This window comes from Cupressus sempervirens, chromosome 2 (genome assembly GCF_028749045.1).
Source record: "Cupressus sempervirens isolate cs-2001-9-10 chromosome 2, ASM2874904v1, whole genome shotgun sequence".
In the NCBI taxonomy this organism is placed as follows: Eukaryota; Viridiplantae; Streptophyta; class Pinopsida; order Cupressales; family Cupressaceae; genus Cupressus; species Cupressus sempervirens.
The window spans coordinates 754779550-754797649 of NC_143119.1; the positions used below are offsets into that span (position 1 = coordinate 754779550).

Genomic DNA, 18100 nt, shown 5'->3' on the forward strand with positions numbered 1-18100 from the left:
ATTGTTGATTTCAAACGTATCTTCAAGAGCTTTATACATTTCATATGCTGTGTCTAGCTCTGCTATGATTGGGAGTAAATGAGTTTTAACACCATCCACAAGTAACTTCATGGCTTTGGTGTTATCGTTTTCCCATTTTGCCAATTCATCACTTCCTTTGGGTGGTTCAAAGTTTTCAATAAATTGCTTTAACCTGTTCTCCTTTAAGGTTAATTTCATCCACAATTTCCATCCTGCAAAGTCTGAATCACCTTCTAGTCTATCTTCTATTCTCATACTACTCACCATTTTAATTTAACGAATTTAGAGAATATTTGGGTGTACTATAGATAAGTCTGAATCGGATCGATTCTCAGGCCCGCTCTGATACCATGTTGAAATATTCAGACTTTGTAACTAATCTTTAGATAAATAATATTGCCTTTTACAATTTAGGTGATATAAGCAATATTACAACCTTATATTTAACTCAAAATAACTCAATGTAAATTATCTTAAGTTTCACAGTATACTTTAATGCACCTTGAATCTTATCACGGGATAGACCAGAGAAGACTTGATAAATGTACGTGTTTTCCTTGCTATTACCACAGGTCAAAAGGTGATATATATATATATATATATATATATATATATATATATATATATATATATATAAGTTTTTAAAAGAAAGGAGTCATCACGTCCCATCGGGCACGTGACTCTCGATGGGACACAAAACATAAGATTTGATTCTTACCAAAAACCCTGACCGGTAATCAATCAATATTAAATTGATATAATATGACTGCCATCCGATGAATATGTATAAGGCAATTTATATATATGAAAATATATAGATAAGTGAACATATCATCATGTCATAAATAAATACAAATTACAAAGGATGAACTTATCCTTAGCAAACTAAAATAACAGATGGAAATGGGCTTTTGTTGCATAATGTCCTCTTCTTAACCTGTTTAGTATGGCAGATTATTAGCCTCTTCGGTTGGGTTTCTGTAGGCTAATGAGTTTGAGTTAGGGAACTTTGGAGCTGGTTGATACAGTAAGATGACAAGATCAAATGATTATCTAGGTTCTGACAGTTAAGATGAGCATATCACCCTTTTTAGGAGTGATTTCAGATGAGTTTTCCCATACTAGATTTAGTAAGTTATTTTTGGGCACTAACTGGGCCAATTGTTAGCATTTCTATTTTTCGACATGTTGGTCAGAGTGGTGAATATTATTGGCTCAACATTATCAAAGGAGAAAACTACTATCCTAGCCCCTGAAAGAATGGTGTCCAAAAGATAATTTTGGTATCCCCTACCTTTCATGGCTTCAGTAACCAGCTTCAAATCTTCTCCTACTTGAATCTTCCTTCAACCTTTTCTTTTGTAGAAATCAATTAACATGAAAAGATCCTATCTTCGCTACCTTTGTCCTTCATTATCCTTGTGCTAATTTTACAATTTAGTTGTCCACAAGGATAATCAATTAACATCTTGATGAAGTTTCAATATATTTTTAGCATTAAGATCTGGACATGAAAATATCTGCAGTTAAATAGACCATGACCGTCCAGCTGTTTATTTACCATACATGGAAAAGTATGAAAAATGAGAGTTGTACTCTGCTTGTCTGGTGCGTTAGATGAGCATTTGCTCACTATAATGTCATTAACTTTGTATTGATGATGAAACTAGTTCTCCTGCTCATTCACATAACTAATAGGTTTATTCTATTCTTTCCCGTAGAATTGTTGCACATGCTGAAGAGATAGCTTTTAATGATCCACCTGGAGGAGTCACAGAGTGCAAAATTCTGAATGATCATCTGCATAGATTAATTTGGCATTCACAACTGTTCTCTGTACAAAGATTTCTCCAGCAGGTTAGTCTTGAATAGTGTTCTTTCATTTAACCATAAAACTGTATGTTTATAAGTTATAGGAATCAACACCTAGAACTTCTTTTTCTTTGAAAAGATTATATCTTAAAAATTTTAAAACTCGTAATTTGATATTTTCGTTTGGTGATATCTTTAATAAGTGCGGATAAGGTAATATTTTTGGTTATGTCTCAGTTAGATCATTTTAATAGTTCTATCAATTTATCATGGAAGTGCTATCTATTCTTATGTCTAATCATCAGGAATGAAATCTATGTTGGCAGCTATTTTATTATCTATCGTGTCTTTTGACAAAGAACTAAATATTAATGGAAAGGTAGTTTTGAGATGCATAGTCAGATCAGGGTTGATCTATTGGTAGGCATTAGTATGATATACTGCCAGCTACAGAGACTGCCCATGCTGGTAATTTTCTTTCCTATGCCTTTGCTAGACCTTGTATCCACTATCAATATATTCCATGCATTGCCTCTCAAGGTCCACCCTAGACCAGGTTCTGAAGGGCTTATAATGATGCAATCATTTTAAACTGTGACAATTGAACAGTTAAAGAAAAGACTACTGTAGCCTACTACCAAGGGGCAAAGATGCTAAAATGGGCAGCTAGACAAATAGCATTTATTAAAATGAGGTTGAATTTATTCAATTACATAGTTTGCTTTGTTTTAGAGCTAATTAACAACAAAAATCTCTTTTGTAGGAGCAACTGATAAGTTCTATGTCAGATCAATTATCTATCTCAATCAATAGTATAACCAACAATATTTCTATCAAAATCAACTGGCACTAATGGTGAAACCAATATTTCCCGTGGAACCTGGCCAGAAGGGATCCAAACTCATATATCGTTTCAAGTGATACTGGGCGAGAATATCATTAAATTTTAAAATAAATTTTTTATTTTTTGAGTTCTTGTCTCACTCTTTGTCAGTAGTTCCCTTTTGTTCTCAACATTCAAAGCATTTGTTTCTAATAATTTAGGTCTGTCACCTGCTTATGTTTTCAGATGGTAGCTCAATGCAGAATCTTTGTTCTGATATGTGTGCTTCTTGCCCAAGGATAAAGGTTCTATAGTTGTGTTGATGAGTTCAGGTCATGCACAATTATTTCATTCACTTGGTTATCAGGATTCATTGTAAACTTATTGTTCTTGCTGTTCTTTTAAATTCAATGGAGGATTTGTCATGGATGTTCTTTTGGAAGTTGTTCATCTAATGGACTGATCATACAAGATTTGTTACATCTTAAGATTATCACAGCACTGAAACTCCAAGAGGGACCAAGCTTTGAACCTACAAACCAAAATATCAAAAGCAGGTTAAATTTTTTTGATGGATTGACAGATAACATTGCAGAATTCTTAAAATTGATGTTAGGTAGCGTGATAATGAGTTCCAACTCAGAAGAATTGCAAGTGAGATTAGTGTAGAAAACCATCTGTCTCAGGCAGAAATTTACAAGTTTAAGTTCTGAAATACTTGGACTTGGATATAAAAAGTGAATGTTTGAGATATATGATTAGAAATTGTCTTTCAATATTCTTTGTAATTGTTCAAATTCTATTTATTTATATTATGCAGAAATCTCTTTCGGAAATGTCTATAATTTGAATTTCCAAGTTTCTTAGGAAATGCATCGGTATATTGCTTTCGTTTTCCATCATTATTCTATTTCATAGTTTCAGATAAACTATAAATCTATATCTTGATGAACAACTTCAAAGTTTTATAAATATTTGCAGGTGGCAGATGGTTATGCTGTCAAGTATTTGGCTTCAATTATTGGCCTTTGTGTTTTTGCTGCACCATTTTATTTTGTCAAAGAGGTAGAAACAGCTCTTGTTCCACAAATTGAAGCACCTGCAGAAGGAAAATGAAAAAAACTTGAAATTTTGAAACCATATATCTGTAACTATGCTTCTTTTTAACTGTTTTTGGAATCACTATCGTATCAAGCACATACCAAGAAATTGTCAAATGGGTTCAATGGGTGTTGTTTTTTGGTTTTTTAGCAGTCTGACTCCAAGTTATCTACAGAGGAATATGTCCGCTCAATTCGTCTTCTGATGGTAAGCAAGTATTTAGCCAGATCAGATATCAGCTTTGGCAAGTGCTAATGTGCTTAGTTTTTAGTTTTTCACCTGATGCTATTTAAATCCATTTTTTATATGCAGAATACATCCAATGCAATTGGTCAACTGGTACTCATTTACAAAAGAGTTACTACCCTTGCTGGACACACTTCACGTGTTTCAGAACTTCTAGAATCTGTGAGTAAGCTGGTTTCCCATAGAAGTTTTTTGATCTCTGTGGTCATCTTTGGTTAATATGAAATGCATGTCATTTATTATCAATTTGGTTGTACTCAGCTGTGTAATAATGTCTTGTCAATTTTCAATTAGTTGTCAGGGGTTACGAACAGCTGTGTTTCTTTGGCAACCATCAGGTGGTTTGAATTGGCCTCTCGTAGTCAGAGAAACATTGTCTAGTTTTGCTAAACACTTGCTTATCTACAACTCAGTACAAGCAATATATAAAATCAATAAAACAATCGGTATTAGTAGTATACAAATTCTTGGTACAATTCTATTAATCTTTCTTATCATTGTTCTATTTTGCAGTAGATACCTTTACCTTTTGTAAATATCAAATTAACTTTTGGCCATTCCCTTCAAACATTATTACATCTAACTTTGTCATTATAATAACTATAAGATGTCCATAATCTTAGGTTGTTTAGTCTGTTTGTAATTGTTTTTGTTTTTCCTAAATATCATTCAGTCTCTTGAATTTACAAGAAAATAAATAACATGCATAACCTGATCAGTAAATTCTGGGTATTAAACGGGCCTTGTAAATTGGGCTGCAAATAGGCTTTTCTCCCTTTCTTTAGGACACCCTATCCAAACCCACTAATTTAATGGTTCAATAGGGGCATGGATTTTGTGTGTTTAACAGCCCTGTGGGAGATTGATCTTGGGTGGTAAGAAACAACACTAGGCCTAAACAAGTAGCATGCCTTTAACAACTTAATTTTGGGGTAAGGCATCTTTAACATGGCTACACTTGATTGTAAGTCAAGGTGTTAGCATGGAAAAACATTGGAGTGGGTTCTGGTCCATGCTTTTCCATAGCATAGATAACATTTTTAACTATTATCATATGCCCTTTAGCCTTATAGTAGTGCCCCGAATGATGTTAGATTTCTTTATTATCTCTTTCTTATTTTAAAATGGTCTAGCAATGGTAATTTTCTTATGTGACATCAAATTACTAGGATGGGGATGGTAGAGGATGAGGGGACATGTTTCAAAGGCTAATATTTAGAGGTCATGTTTTAAGGAAGGGTAAGGGATGACGGTTTAAAAAGGGATATATTAAGAATATTGAAAACTTCATTATTCATATGATAACATTGATAAGGCACTAGTCATATATGATATAGAAGCTCAATACCAATGTCCCATGGGGATACCCCCCCTCCTTCCCCCAAATTTCATGTTTCCACCTCAAAAACATCTATGAGATGAGGGGATGGTAGGGGGATGCCCCTGACCTGCCAACATTGCCGGGGCTCTTCGGACACTGGGGATGTCCCAAGGACTCTCGAGAGTCTTATGGCCCATCTCAGGGATGCCTAGGAGTCTACTATAGCCCCCACTTAGAAACTCGGTCTCAAAGAAAATAATGGTGAATTTTTTGTGAAAATGGCATCCTTGTCTTCAAGTCAATGTCATTTTCTTAGTCAAGAAAATATAGACAAACTCTAATATTTTATTATTTCTTATACTTAAGTTATATTTCATGTATATATTGGTAGGATTTATGACAAATTTTTAGATGTCTAGGAGTTATAATGCATATTTTAGGTGGTAATTTATAGATTTCTATACATAGTCAAATTGTAGTAATCAACAAGCTCCTATCAACATTCTCTTGGCATCTCTATCTCACATTATTTATCTTCCCTCAACTATAGACCTATCTCTCTCTTCATCTCACTCTCCTCTCTCTCGCCCAAGATCTAAACCTATACATCTTTCTTTGTCATCCCCAGACCCTTGTGAGGGGTTGTACCATCAACCTTGTTTTGGTATTGCTGCCAAACCCCCATCAAACAACTAGTCTAAGAAAGTAATAGGCCAATGATGATTCATGATCATAAAAATCAAGACCCCCACAAATTGCCCCTTGAGCCCAAACCTCCAACCACCATTCTTATTGCTTATGCAATCATGTTCAATTTTTTATGTTTAGAAGTTATTAATCTAAAACTTAAAATTTCACATAGTACACACCAATAGAGTTGAATTCACATGTCACATGAGAGTAGACAAACAAACTAACGAAAATTTACTTGCTTTTATTATCAATGTTATGATGAGCTCAGCTGGCTCAACGTCTAACCAATCCTGTTATTGTCTGAGTTTTTTATTGTTTTTGCAGTGTTTAAATTTTTTTGTCTTTTTTTGAGAATGAATATGTTGGAATCTTCAAATGACAGACAATACATGAAGTGAAATCTAAATAGTATCAAATGTCTGGCAGAGATTCTTTTATTTATTTAATAGATAATAACATTAACAACACATTCATTTGCAATTATTGATTTAAAAAAATGAAATTGCAGCTCATAGGAAAACCTGGAAACCCAATGTAGGTTATAAGACTTAGCCAGAATCCTTACAAAATCATCATACTATGCATGATTACAACTGGACAACCAAATTTGAGGTGAAATGAAACTTTAAATGCTGTACAATCTGTTCTAAAGGCTGAATGCATAGGTTGGAAGGACACATTGGCCTAAGAAAGGAGTGCGGCTGCCCTGAAATTGGCCTCACAATCTGTCTTATTGTTGCAATCTCTTATTATTGACTGCCTAAGACCATTTTTTCCAAACTTCTACCAATTTGCACAATCCGGACCATTTGAATGAAGTCCATAGGTAAACAATAATTCGACTGGTCTTTCATGTTAAGTTTCGAACCAGAATATAGATATTGCAACAAATGGAATGGAATATAGATCCACACACCTTCTGTCACAGTGGCTTAACACAACTCGCTGTACATCTACCCATCACCATACCATACAACCATTTAGGCCTACCGTAAGACCATCCACCCTTGTTGTGTCCACCGTATGATAGACATTCTGCTTCACCACCGTACGGACTACCTCAGCAATCGTACGAACCTCTCTAGCAACCGTACGACCCACTCCAGCCATTGTACGACCCATTGCACTGTCCGTACGACCTTCTTGTGTGCTTGTTGTCTGACACTGTACGACCTGTACTACCCTACCGTACAGCCTAGTGCCTCATCACCGCATGATCTTATCATTCTTTTCCCCCACGAACATGTTTTCACCTCCGGGATCATCAGACTCGATTTCTAAGGTGATTACTAGATAGGAACATTACATCTTCATGATGAGTTTAATGTCCATTGCCTTTAGCTTCTAGTCTACATTTTTCTTGAATGCAATCAGCTTTCAATATATCAAACTGAGGAAACTCATCTCTTCCACTAATACCTTTAATGAAGATACTTCTTAAAATTGAAGATAGATAATTTGATTATCTTTCCAATGGTGTAAATGTCACACATTTTGAGCTATGTGTAAATGCTGCACATTTGATTATCTTTCCAACTTCTCCTACTTAGCAATTGATGAGCTTAAGGGGCTTTCTAATGAATGGTTCATAAGGCACAACACTTGGTGAAGGTTTTAAAAGCAAATGGGGTTGCAAACTTTGGGTTTAACCATGGAGAAAACTCTGTAGTTAAGCGCGCTCAAGCTAGAGTAGTACTTGGATGGGTGACCTCTCGAGAAGTCCCAATGCTTCACCCCTATGAGCATCACCTAGATCCAATGAGTGCTAAGTGTTCCATTTATTCTCATGGGAGATGGATTCATGTTGAATCACTACTCATGAAACATGGGTCAATGAGTTTGACTTAAAATCACACAGTTAAATCCTGATAGCAATATCACAATATTATACATGTTATTGTAAATATAATAAATATCATAAAATCATTATAAAACTTTCATATAACCAATGCTATATGTTTAAGGAATTGAATGAAGAAATACGGGTCATGACCAGTCTTGATGGTCGTGACTTTTGGCCAACGCAAGGACATTTAAGTGTTCGGCTCAAGGAAAGGAGGGACAGTAGAAAACATGGAATAAGGATGACAGAATAGAAGGAAGCAGATTACCTAGCAAGCGGAATATACAAAGACCTGTCATTGAACAATCATCCTTACTTCATTGCACCTACAAGGACGTTGTATAGAGCAGGTTGTGGAGTAGCACAAGAAAGGTAAAACACATCTCCAAGGTCACCATCTAGTAGAGACCATATATTAAGCTTAGCTAGGAGCAACGTAGAATTTCAAGACGCTAGAAAATTTCGGGAAAAGGCAAATAGGATTGGAGGAACACTAAGTAAGGATAAGGAACAGCTCTTAAATTTATAATGCCTATTGGGTATCAAGGCAGAGATGGAATATCTCTGAAAAAGCCTCCATCAGTGAGGATTGAAGCATAATCATATGTTATTATGAACATGTTGGGTGGATATTTTGCAACCGACAGTTTTGGGTAAAAATTCCGTCGCAAAATAGGATGACCAGCCACAGCGTGTGAGACAGAGTCTCTCCTACCTTAAAGGGAAGGCTCCCCCTTCTCATTGTTCCTTGGATCAACTCAAAGTAAGCAAGAAATTGAGAGATTTATAAACCGGGTGTTACTATTATCCTTTCTTCTTAACTTTCAAGAAAGGATCCACTTATTCGTAAGGCGAATAATGGGCAAGGTGAATCTCTAATTACACTTCTATCACGAGCTGGAAACAGTGATATCGATAAATTTTAACTAACTCAAAGGCTAGCCAAAACGTACCAGTTTGGCTCTAAGTCTTGTTGTACTTCTATGTGGTAAAATGTTTACAATTAGGGCACAAAGACTCCTAAAAGTAACAACAATCTAACTATTTTGCGAATCAAGATGAAAATGCAAGCTATAGACAAAGCTTCTAGCTATGGATTTTCACAATTGTTCTTGGTCAAAGCTCGGGATTCAATTGTTTCTTAACTCTTTTCTATCAATCACAAGATACAATATCAATGACAAAAGATAGTACGAAACAAAGGTAACTTGAATGAATTATAGAGAAAGCTTACAATTCACACAAATAACAATCTCACTTAATCAAAGTTAAGTCTCAAATGCTCCTTTGTATTCACTTTCTCTCAAAATAGTGCTACAAAAACAAAGTTCTACTGGCACAATTTCTCCAGAGCTCTCTTGCATAAAGATAATGATGATTTTACAATGAGGGGGGCACTCCTTTATATAGGCAAAGAAGTTGAGAAAAAGGGGGAGGAAAAAGTGGGAGCAACTCAACAAACTTTGACCAAGTCTAACTACAGAAACTAAAAGGGTTACATGAAGTTGTACATGCAACTCGCATTACACCTTTTACATACATGCAATTCGCATTACATGCAATTACACTTTATCATGTAATGCATCTAAAACAACTTTGAAGTAGAAATTACATAACAATCTTAAATATTGCTTCTTAATGCTTTGAATTTCACAATGACATCACGCACTGTAGGAAGATCAGCAATCTCCGTTGTCTTTGATATGGCTTCGATCCTCACTGCATTCTCATATGCTGATTGAACAACTTTAGAATTTGCTATTGTATTATCCAACAAGTGTTTTCTCAAGGATTTGTACAAAACGAACTTGTTCATTGTGTGCGAACCAAATTCTTCAGAATCTACATCAGCATTGATTCTGATTGTATAGTCTGAATTCACTCTCTCTGCTGCCAAAAGATTACCAAGATTATCAATAACATGGCATCCCAATTGCTCCAAGTCACAAGTAAGGCTTGTTTCAACTGCTTGACAATCTTCAAGAGCCACTTGCAATTTTGTGATCAACTTCCTTAAGGTCTCTTCCTTGTAACCAATGAGTCCTTGAAATTTGAAGAACATTTCACATGACGGAAGAATGTCACATGAGACCATAGCATTTAGATCAAATTTTATCATTTCATCCCAATCCTCAAGGATTTCCTTAAGGTTATCTGCTTCTTGAGTCAAAGAAGAAATTAAGCTTAGTTCCATTTTGTTCATCTCTTTGATACGCTTTAGAAGTGCAAGTGTTTCTGTGATAGCTCGAACTCCTTCAACAATGATTTCCTGTATCCAAGACTTAGCAGCTTCAATCAACCTTCTTTCTTTAGATGTTTGTGATGCAACAACATTCTAAGAAGATTGCTTCTGAATGATCTCATTCAAACGAGCTATTTCTTGTTTCAATTGATTCTTCTTTTCCCAAAGCTCATGACTGCTTTTTGATACATTTGCCAATGCATCATGAGCATCTTGCAAAGAACTCAAATGAGATTGCCTTCCAACTTCAACTTTAGTAAATTTATAATCAGAGCTAGTGAGTTCTTCAATAGGTTTATCTACTAAAGGCTCAGCAACCTCAACATACTTGGTTTTGTCAGAATCAACCAAAATTCTAGAAACAATCTTGTCCTTCAGAGATTTGGATTTAGTCTTCTTCACAGGAAGATTGTCAGGAGGAACAACCACCTTCCTTCTCTTCGTTGTTATTCTACTCAACCATGCAGGTAGGCTGAAACTTTCATCTGTAGAAGCAAGCATAGTGGAGACCATTGCCATTGATCCAGATTGTATATTTGTAGTGACTGAACAAGATTCAGTTTGCACTGCTGTAGGCATAGGAACATGTTGTGAAGATTCTGCCATGAAAAGTTCAAATCCTGTCAAAGATGTATCAAGTTGGGAAACTTGACCACTAGTAAGAGTCGGAAAATCTTCAAACACATTTGCTAAGTGTTCAAATTGATCATGTGTAGGAACACGAGGAGTAGCAGATGAAATTGGAAGAGCCATGTTATTAACTTCTGAGACGGGAATAGAGTGAGTGAAAATAGTAGAAAATGAATCTACATCATCATCAACCTCATGCAAAAAGGGCTCTTCATGTGGAGAAGACGTACAAGCTTGTGCAGGCTTAGGAGGAGATATGATTCTTATTTCTCCTTCTTCATCTGAATCTTCTTTTTCGGATTCTGTTTCCAATTCTTCTTCTGATTCTATCACTGATTCTTGAATTGGTTCAGGAACTTGGGATGATTTAGTCCCTTTCCCGCCCTTTAATTTGATTTTGAGAGTATTCTTGACATTTGAAGATGAAGCACCATCTTTCCTTGTAATTTCTAGTTGTGACTTCCTGCCAGGAGGACCAAAGCTTCCACAATCCAAGCCCATTTTAGGATTTACTCTTTTTAGGCCTTTACTTTTCAACCACTTGTTAGTGTTTGCTAAGATGGATTTGAACCTGTCCATAATAGATGTACCTTCTTTTTGTTGCCATTGAATAGGAAAAGGACACGTTTTATCAAAATCGGCTTGATGAAATTCCGGATCAAGGATGTTGCCATCATCTTCAACATGGAAATCTGGAGGGATTTCCAACATATTAAGATCGAGTATTTGTTGCAAGGTTAACCTGCAATAATCCATCTTCATAATATCAAGCTCTGTTCTCATGTCAATCCAAATGTCTTCAATGCGATGAACATGAGTATAAGCCCTCTTTATTTGAGAGTTCATCTCTCGATAATCAAAGTCAAATCTAGCTTTGAACCTCTTCAGTGTAATCAATTGCAACTCTGCTTCCATATTCTTCGCTTTAGGTACAAAAACAATTGAATAATTGCCAATAGATAAAGGCCTAGCTGAGGTGATGCCAAATCCAGGCCTATGTGATGCATGCTGATCATTCTGCACGTCCATGAGTTGTCTTGTTAACTCCATTAGAATAATTCGATCTGTAGCATACCTAGGTAAGGTATACGGCTCTCCTTTGAAATACCCAACTCTCAAGAATGTGAAAGTGGGAAATTGAAGAAAAATGCAGCCATATTGGTTTACCTTTTCCCATGCTGCATTAGATACTCTTTTGATACAACTGTTTGTCGAACAGACACCTGTAATGTCCAAAGAAAGCATCTTGGACTCTTCTGTAATGATACTTACTGTTAGCCAAAGTAATTTGGTCATAGTATTCCCAAACAAATACTTGAAGACAATCACCTTTGGTGGATAGCCCCGAAAAAGACCCCATAGCAGCAGCAATGTAAACTAAAAATGAATTCATGTAAAAAGGTACTGATGTTCCTACATTGCATATTTGCTGACAGAGTGCAGTACTAATAAGCTCTCCCCAAAAGATATGTTCTTTCTTCTCTATGATTTGAAACATAAATTTGTACATCCATGGCTCAAAGTCGAAAGAATTCTTAAGACCACAGATTCTGCTGAGAAGGATGATGAGGTCTTTGTATTCCTGTTTAAAATTGGACCGATGAAGAGTCTTTGGCCACTTGGAAAAATTACTTCTTTTGTTGTCTAACCAGTAAAAGTTGACATACTTCTGATAGTTGCTTTTTTGTTCATTCCAATAAGCTAATGGTCAAATCAACACATTCTGATTTATGAGGAACTTTGAAGAATTGTTCAATCACTTCAGGGTCAAGGCTAATAATAACCTTGCCATCAGCATCTTTGATATTCCTTGTCTTAGGAGTGAAGCGCTGAGCACATCCGTAGACAAAATTAGGTTCTATGGCCGCCATGGGAAATGTAGAAACCAAATGGATGTTGCTTCTTTTAATACGTTTCATCTCATGCGTAGCTGGAGCTTCAATCCTTTGTAGAAAATCGGCTAAATCTACGTGACCAATCTTGGTGTCTAGTATGTTATCCAGAATAGACGTAACTAAAGAAGGAATTGCATGAGCCAATTCTTTGTCATATCGGTATTTCATCTTGCCCTTGGATTTGAAAGGTGAGGACATTTCTTGTGCTTGTACTGTAACATAAAAATTCCAAAACACAAATACATCGTCAGAAGGAATCTCCATGTAAGTGAATTCCAGAGCAGCAGTGAAGATTCGAAAATGAGTGACTTTCGAAGAGAAAGCGTATGCACATCCAATGGAATGTGAAATGAAATGAAAGTATGAATATGGAAAATGGAATGAAATGAAAATGCACGAAGGTGAAACGCATGGGAATGCGTCCAAAGTGAAAGTTGCTGATTTCAAAAGTGACTTAAATGTTTTCAAAGCTTTATTGAATGAAGCATGCATATATGTAACGGAAGGTGAAAAAATGAGGCGTAAATGCGAATGTGTATACTTTACATATATATACGGATACGGATGGAGGGTAACATGTAAAATATGTTATGAGGTGGAAACATGTATTTATTCATGTAAGTGTGAATGCGTATATGAAGATGGAAATGAAACAATGGAGGTGAGATAATGAATTATATAGTCACTTTTGGAGGAAGAAAGAAGTCAAAATTCATGGAAAGTGAAAATAACATCTTTTTTGTCTTTTCAAAATATGACTTTTGATCAAAATCGGACCTTTTAGATGCAATTACACGTAAAGAATTTCGTGTAATCATGTCATGCGAATGAAAACAAAAAATGAGATGGATGAAAATGGAAACGAAAAATGGGTTTACATGCATGTGCGGATGGCAAATGAAGTGAAAATCATGTAATCGTATTTGTCGGATGAAATGTGAGATGTAATGACATGGAAACGGAAAATGAAATGAAATGATAATGCTTTCGCATGTAGTGAAGGAAAAACAAGTTTTTGGGAAAAAACTTGCAACTTCTCCAAAATGGAGAAAAACCGACAACAAGCACACAAAAACAAAACAAGAGAAAAACATACCTTTGAAAATAACTCAAAACATACCAAGATGTAATGCACTCCCAAAGATGAAATTCGAATTTGGAACTTGGGGAAGAACCAAAGACATCAAAATGAAGAAAAATTTCATATTTAAAGAAAAAGTGCACATTCTAAGGCAAAGATTTTCACAAATGGCATCCATCCAATGATTTCAAGCATTAAATCAGCAAGGATAGGCATGAATTAAAACACAAAAAAGAAGAAGTCCACTTACTTGATGAATATGTGCCAAAAATGAAGGAAAAGATGCTCTTTCTTTGAAATTTTCTTCAAAAATGATAAGAATTTGTCAAATCTCCAAAATCCGAATGATAGAGGGCAGAAAACAAGGAGATTATTATGCAAGATCACAAAACGTGCCCTAAATTAGCTCCTCATTGCCACGTTTTAAAGATTTGAAAGTTCTTGAGCCGTTTTTATCAAAACAAGCAAAAAACGTGATCTTCAAAGTAAAGTATTTTGATGATTTAACACCAAAATAATGATCCTCAACCAATGTAATCACCTAAAAAGGTAAAAACGACTTGATCTCATGCAAAAACGTGATCAAATTTGGCAGATTTATGGATTTTTATGCAAAAAAGTGCCCTAGCTTGAAGTTTCAAACATGTTTTTGGGTGCAATAACTTGATTTTTGATGAGGGCAAAATGATCACCTCTCCAAAACATGATGAGTGCAATTGATTTCATTCAAATCTATGAAGAGAATCAAAAGTTATGATCAAAATATGAGGTTTTTGGAGCAAGAACATGTTTTCTTCACATAATAGGACATTTTTGTGTTCATTGCATATTTTAAAACATGTAATAAGATAAAATAGAACCTTTTTGATGCAATTGCATGTCTTATAATATGTCTTTGGTTATAATCTCACTTTTTGAAACCCATTACATATTTTAAAATGTGCAAGTCTCCAAAATCTCACTTTTTGGAGTCACTTACATATTTTATAAACATATCTCACCTTTATCATGCACAAGCATGAAAACTCAACTTTTCATGTCATTGCATCAAAAAGGTCCACTTTTAAAAGCTTTTGATGTAATGACTTGAAAAAGGTCCTCAAAATGAATTTTTATATGCATTAGCATGAAAAGTTTCCACTTTAATAGTTTTTTACATGCGTATGCATATAAAATGTCCACTTTTAGACTTTTAAGTTATATATTTCACTTATTTTTATAAAAATGTCAACAATATGGGTCAAAAATAATATTTATGTATTATATTAATCAATATAACTCATAAACATTAAGTTAAAGTGACATTTATATAAGTATTTGATTTAAAAATCAAAAATTTAAAAAGTAACTATATAGTTCTATAGTCACTTTAAGTGAAAAATTAAAAAGTAACTCAACTTAAAATTATAACATAAAGTGCACTATAGTCACTTTAAGTTATAAATTTAAATGAAAAGTAACTTTAAAACATAACAAAAAGTGAATAAAATGTTATATTTTCAAAAAGTGAATGTGAAAATGAAAATATAACATCATATTTTTAATTCGTGCTGTTGCACTTAAAATGTCCACTTTTGAGGCACTAAAATGATCATATCTCTTGACTGACAACTCCGATTGACCTCTAGGTTAGACCGAATCGAAGGGGAAAACGAAAGGCATAAGATGAGCGAATTCAAAAGACCAAAAACAAACAAACACAAACTCAAAAGCAAAGAACGGACTCTGAAGGCTTCAAAAATCAAGCAAAGGCTCGACAGAAAGAAAAATAAAAACGACTTTACGAAGGCCTTCAGTAAAACAATTTGATATTCGAATTGAAATGGATCAATCGATCAACATTAAGCAATTGAATATCAAATTCAAGTTTAGAGAGACACGAAACTAGCTTGGAAAAGTTTCGTGCTGTTACCAACATTTTGTGGTGACAAAATGCAGGACAACAGAACATACCAATGGTAGTTCTTTGAAGGCTTAGGAAGAGAGAAATCTCTCCTAAGAAGGATGAATGTGTTTGATCAATCATTCATAAGGCTTAACGAAAGGGAAATCATGAGATGATGGCACTTAGTGGAGAGTTGTTCTGTATAGGAGCCACAAGAGGCCCTTCCCTAGGAGCTGAGTGTTGGATCATGACCTCTCCTTAAGAAGGGGAATTAATTTAGGGGATAGGATATATGTTAGATTTCTATATGTTTAATGTTTAATAATAATCTCTGAGTACTAACACCTGTGCAGGTCCATTAAACCAGAGGATTTGCGGGAGGTCTTTGGGGGCGTTTCTGGGCTGGAGTCATGCACTTCTTGAAATTGAAGATAGATAATTTGATTATCTTTCCAATGGTGTAAATGCCACACATTTTGAGCTATGTGTTGAAAGTTATGACTTGTACAAGTAGACGTAAATTTTAAAATAGTTTTTTATTTGTTTTCGTAGTTTTGGTATTTTTTTTTGTAATAAACCAAGGTTGCATGGGTACGTGGGTACGGGAACGGGAACGGGTACGGGTACGGGTACGGGTACGGGTATTTTTCAAAACAGGGGACGGGGGTACGTGTGTATGTCTAATTTTAATATTTTATATATATATATATAATTATCTTATAGAAAATCTGAAAATCAAAATATCAGTCATGAGTCATGACATTGAGCATCCAAAACAAGAAATCCAAAAATGTTTAAAGTTTAAAGTTATAAATTTTAATATATGAAACTGTGATAGTATGCTGAAGATTGTGATTGAAGGCTCTGGGAATTGCTCTGCTGTTTGAAGAAGTACTCACTCAACATTGATATTAAGAACAAGATGCCATACTGGCTGAGAAAATCAGAGAGGCCATACATGCTGAGGTGAGTCTCATGAGTCTATAAGCTGGCTGTACATGTCCAGGAGGGTTTATAACAGTCTGCAACAGTTCTGATATATGCCACAGCAATCAAAAATACCTGAAATCTAAGTCATACCAGTTTGAGCAAGGTTAGGAAAGGAGATATGAGGGTCCAAACTCTGAAGCAATCTAATGGTTTCGTTCATACTGGGCTGAACAAATTTAAGGATAGAAAAGGAAGTGTTGTAGCAGCCTGTATCTGCATAAATTTATAATATATACTACTGCTGAATGTTTAAAAGTTTAAAGTTTTGAACTTTAGAGTCTAGATACTTAACAGAGAAGACAAACTTTAAATACAAACAATAACAGTAATAACTTCATAATGATAAAGATACTTAACAGAGAAGACAAATTTTAAATACGAACAATAACTTCATAATGATAAATCATATAGATAGGACATATTGATATTAGAAATGATAAACTTCTAGTTTAAACTTAAAAGTTTAAACAGTGAAAATCAGAAAAAGTTTATGACTTTATAGATTATAATCTATTGTTAATCAGCATTGTACCAAAGTCTCAAACTGATTACATATCGAAATAAGCTTGATAAACAGCAAGCTGATATGCAAACAAAAAACTAAAACAAAAATCAGACATCTTAATCTATTTTCTAGTCTTCTATGTCTTCATCATCCATATCAAGGTCCTCAGTTATGATGCTGTCCAAATAATCATCACTCTCGAGCTCAGGTTCCTCTGCTGGTAGAATAATAATAGGCAAGTCAATAAGGCCATCTACTTCAACCTCTCCATCCACAAGGGCAGCAAGTTCTCCATCAGGTGAGATTTGATCCCATTTTGATGAAGGACCATCATTGTATCCAGGATCTAGACGAGAGAGGAGACGAAGTGAGCTGTGAATGTACACCAATTTCTCTGCTTTCTTTGACCCCAAACGGTTTCTCAATAGTGAATGGATGAACCCATAAGTACTCCAATTTCTCTCACAAGATGAAGAGCTAGCTACTTGTGAGAGCAATCTTATGGCAAATGATTGCAATTCAGGAGCTTCACCTCCATGGTTCCACCACCACTCTATAGGGTCTATCTTTAATTTCATATCATATAAAGCTTCCACAGAACCAAACTTACCTTTCCCACGTGAAAACTTATTCCATTGACTCCTTATAATTGCAGCATCCTCACCTCGGCCATAGATCTTTTTTATTGCAGCCCAAAATCCTTTCATTACCTCTCTATCCTGATGTGGAGCCCTCTTCCCAGTCACTTGTATATCATGCCATTTAGGATTAAGAGCATACGCAGCACAATGAAGAGGTGTGTTAAGCTTATTCCATCTTCCATGTAACTTCTCCTCTATCAAAGGATATAGAGAAGGGTCTTTTATATCAGTTATTGTCTTCACTTTTTCACACATGGAATCTATTGCTTCATAAATTTCTCCCAAACATGCCTTATCTGAATCTGCATATCTGATCAGCTCACATATGGGCTTAATAAACTCCACAACAAATTTCACATCAGCCCAAAAAT

The 18100-nt window shown here is 35.1% G+C and overlaps 1 protein-coding gene across 4 annotated transcripts in view; it reads left to right on the forward strand.

Moving 5' to 3' along the window:
• LOC149575617 (uncharacterized) overlaps positions 1–18100 on the forward strand; it is a 268148-nt gene that overhangs the window by 166271 nt on the left and 83777 nt on the right. For 2 of the 4 annotated variants that reach the window (XM_089815382.1, XM_089815380.1), the window contains 4 exons: positions 1743–1878; positions 3638–3721; positions 3908–3964; positions 4070–4165. In XM_089815382.1, coding sequence (XP_089671508.1) covers positions 1743–1878; positions 3638–3721; positions 3908–3964; positions 4070–4165 — 373 coding nt within the window. The remainder of the gene's footprint in view (positions 1–1742; positions 1879–3637; positions 3722–3907; positions 3965–4069; positions 4166–18100) is intronic. The other 2 variants (XM_089815381.1, XM_089815383.1) reach the window with 1 other exon arrangement.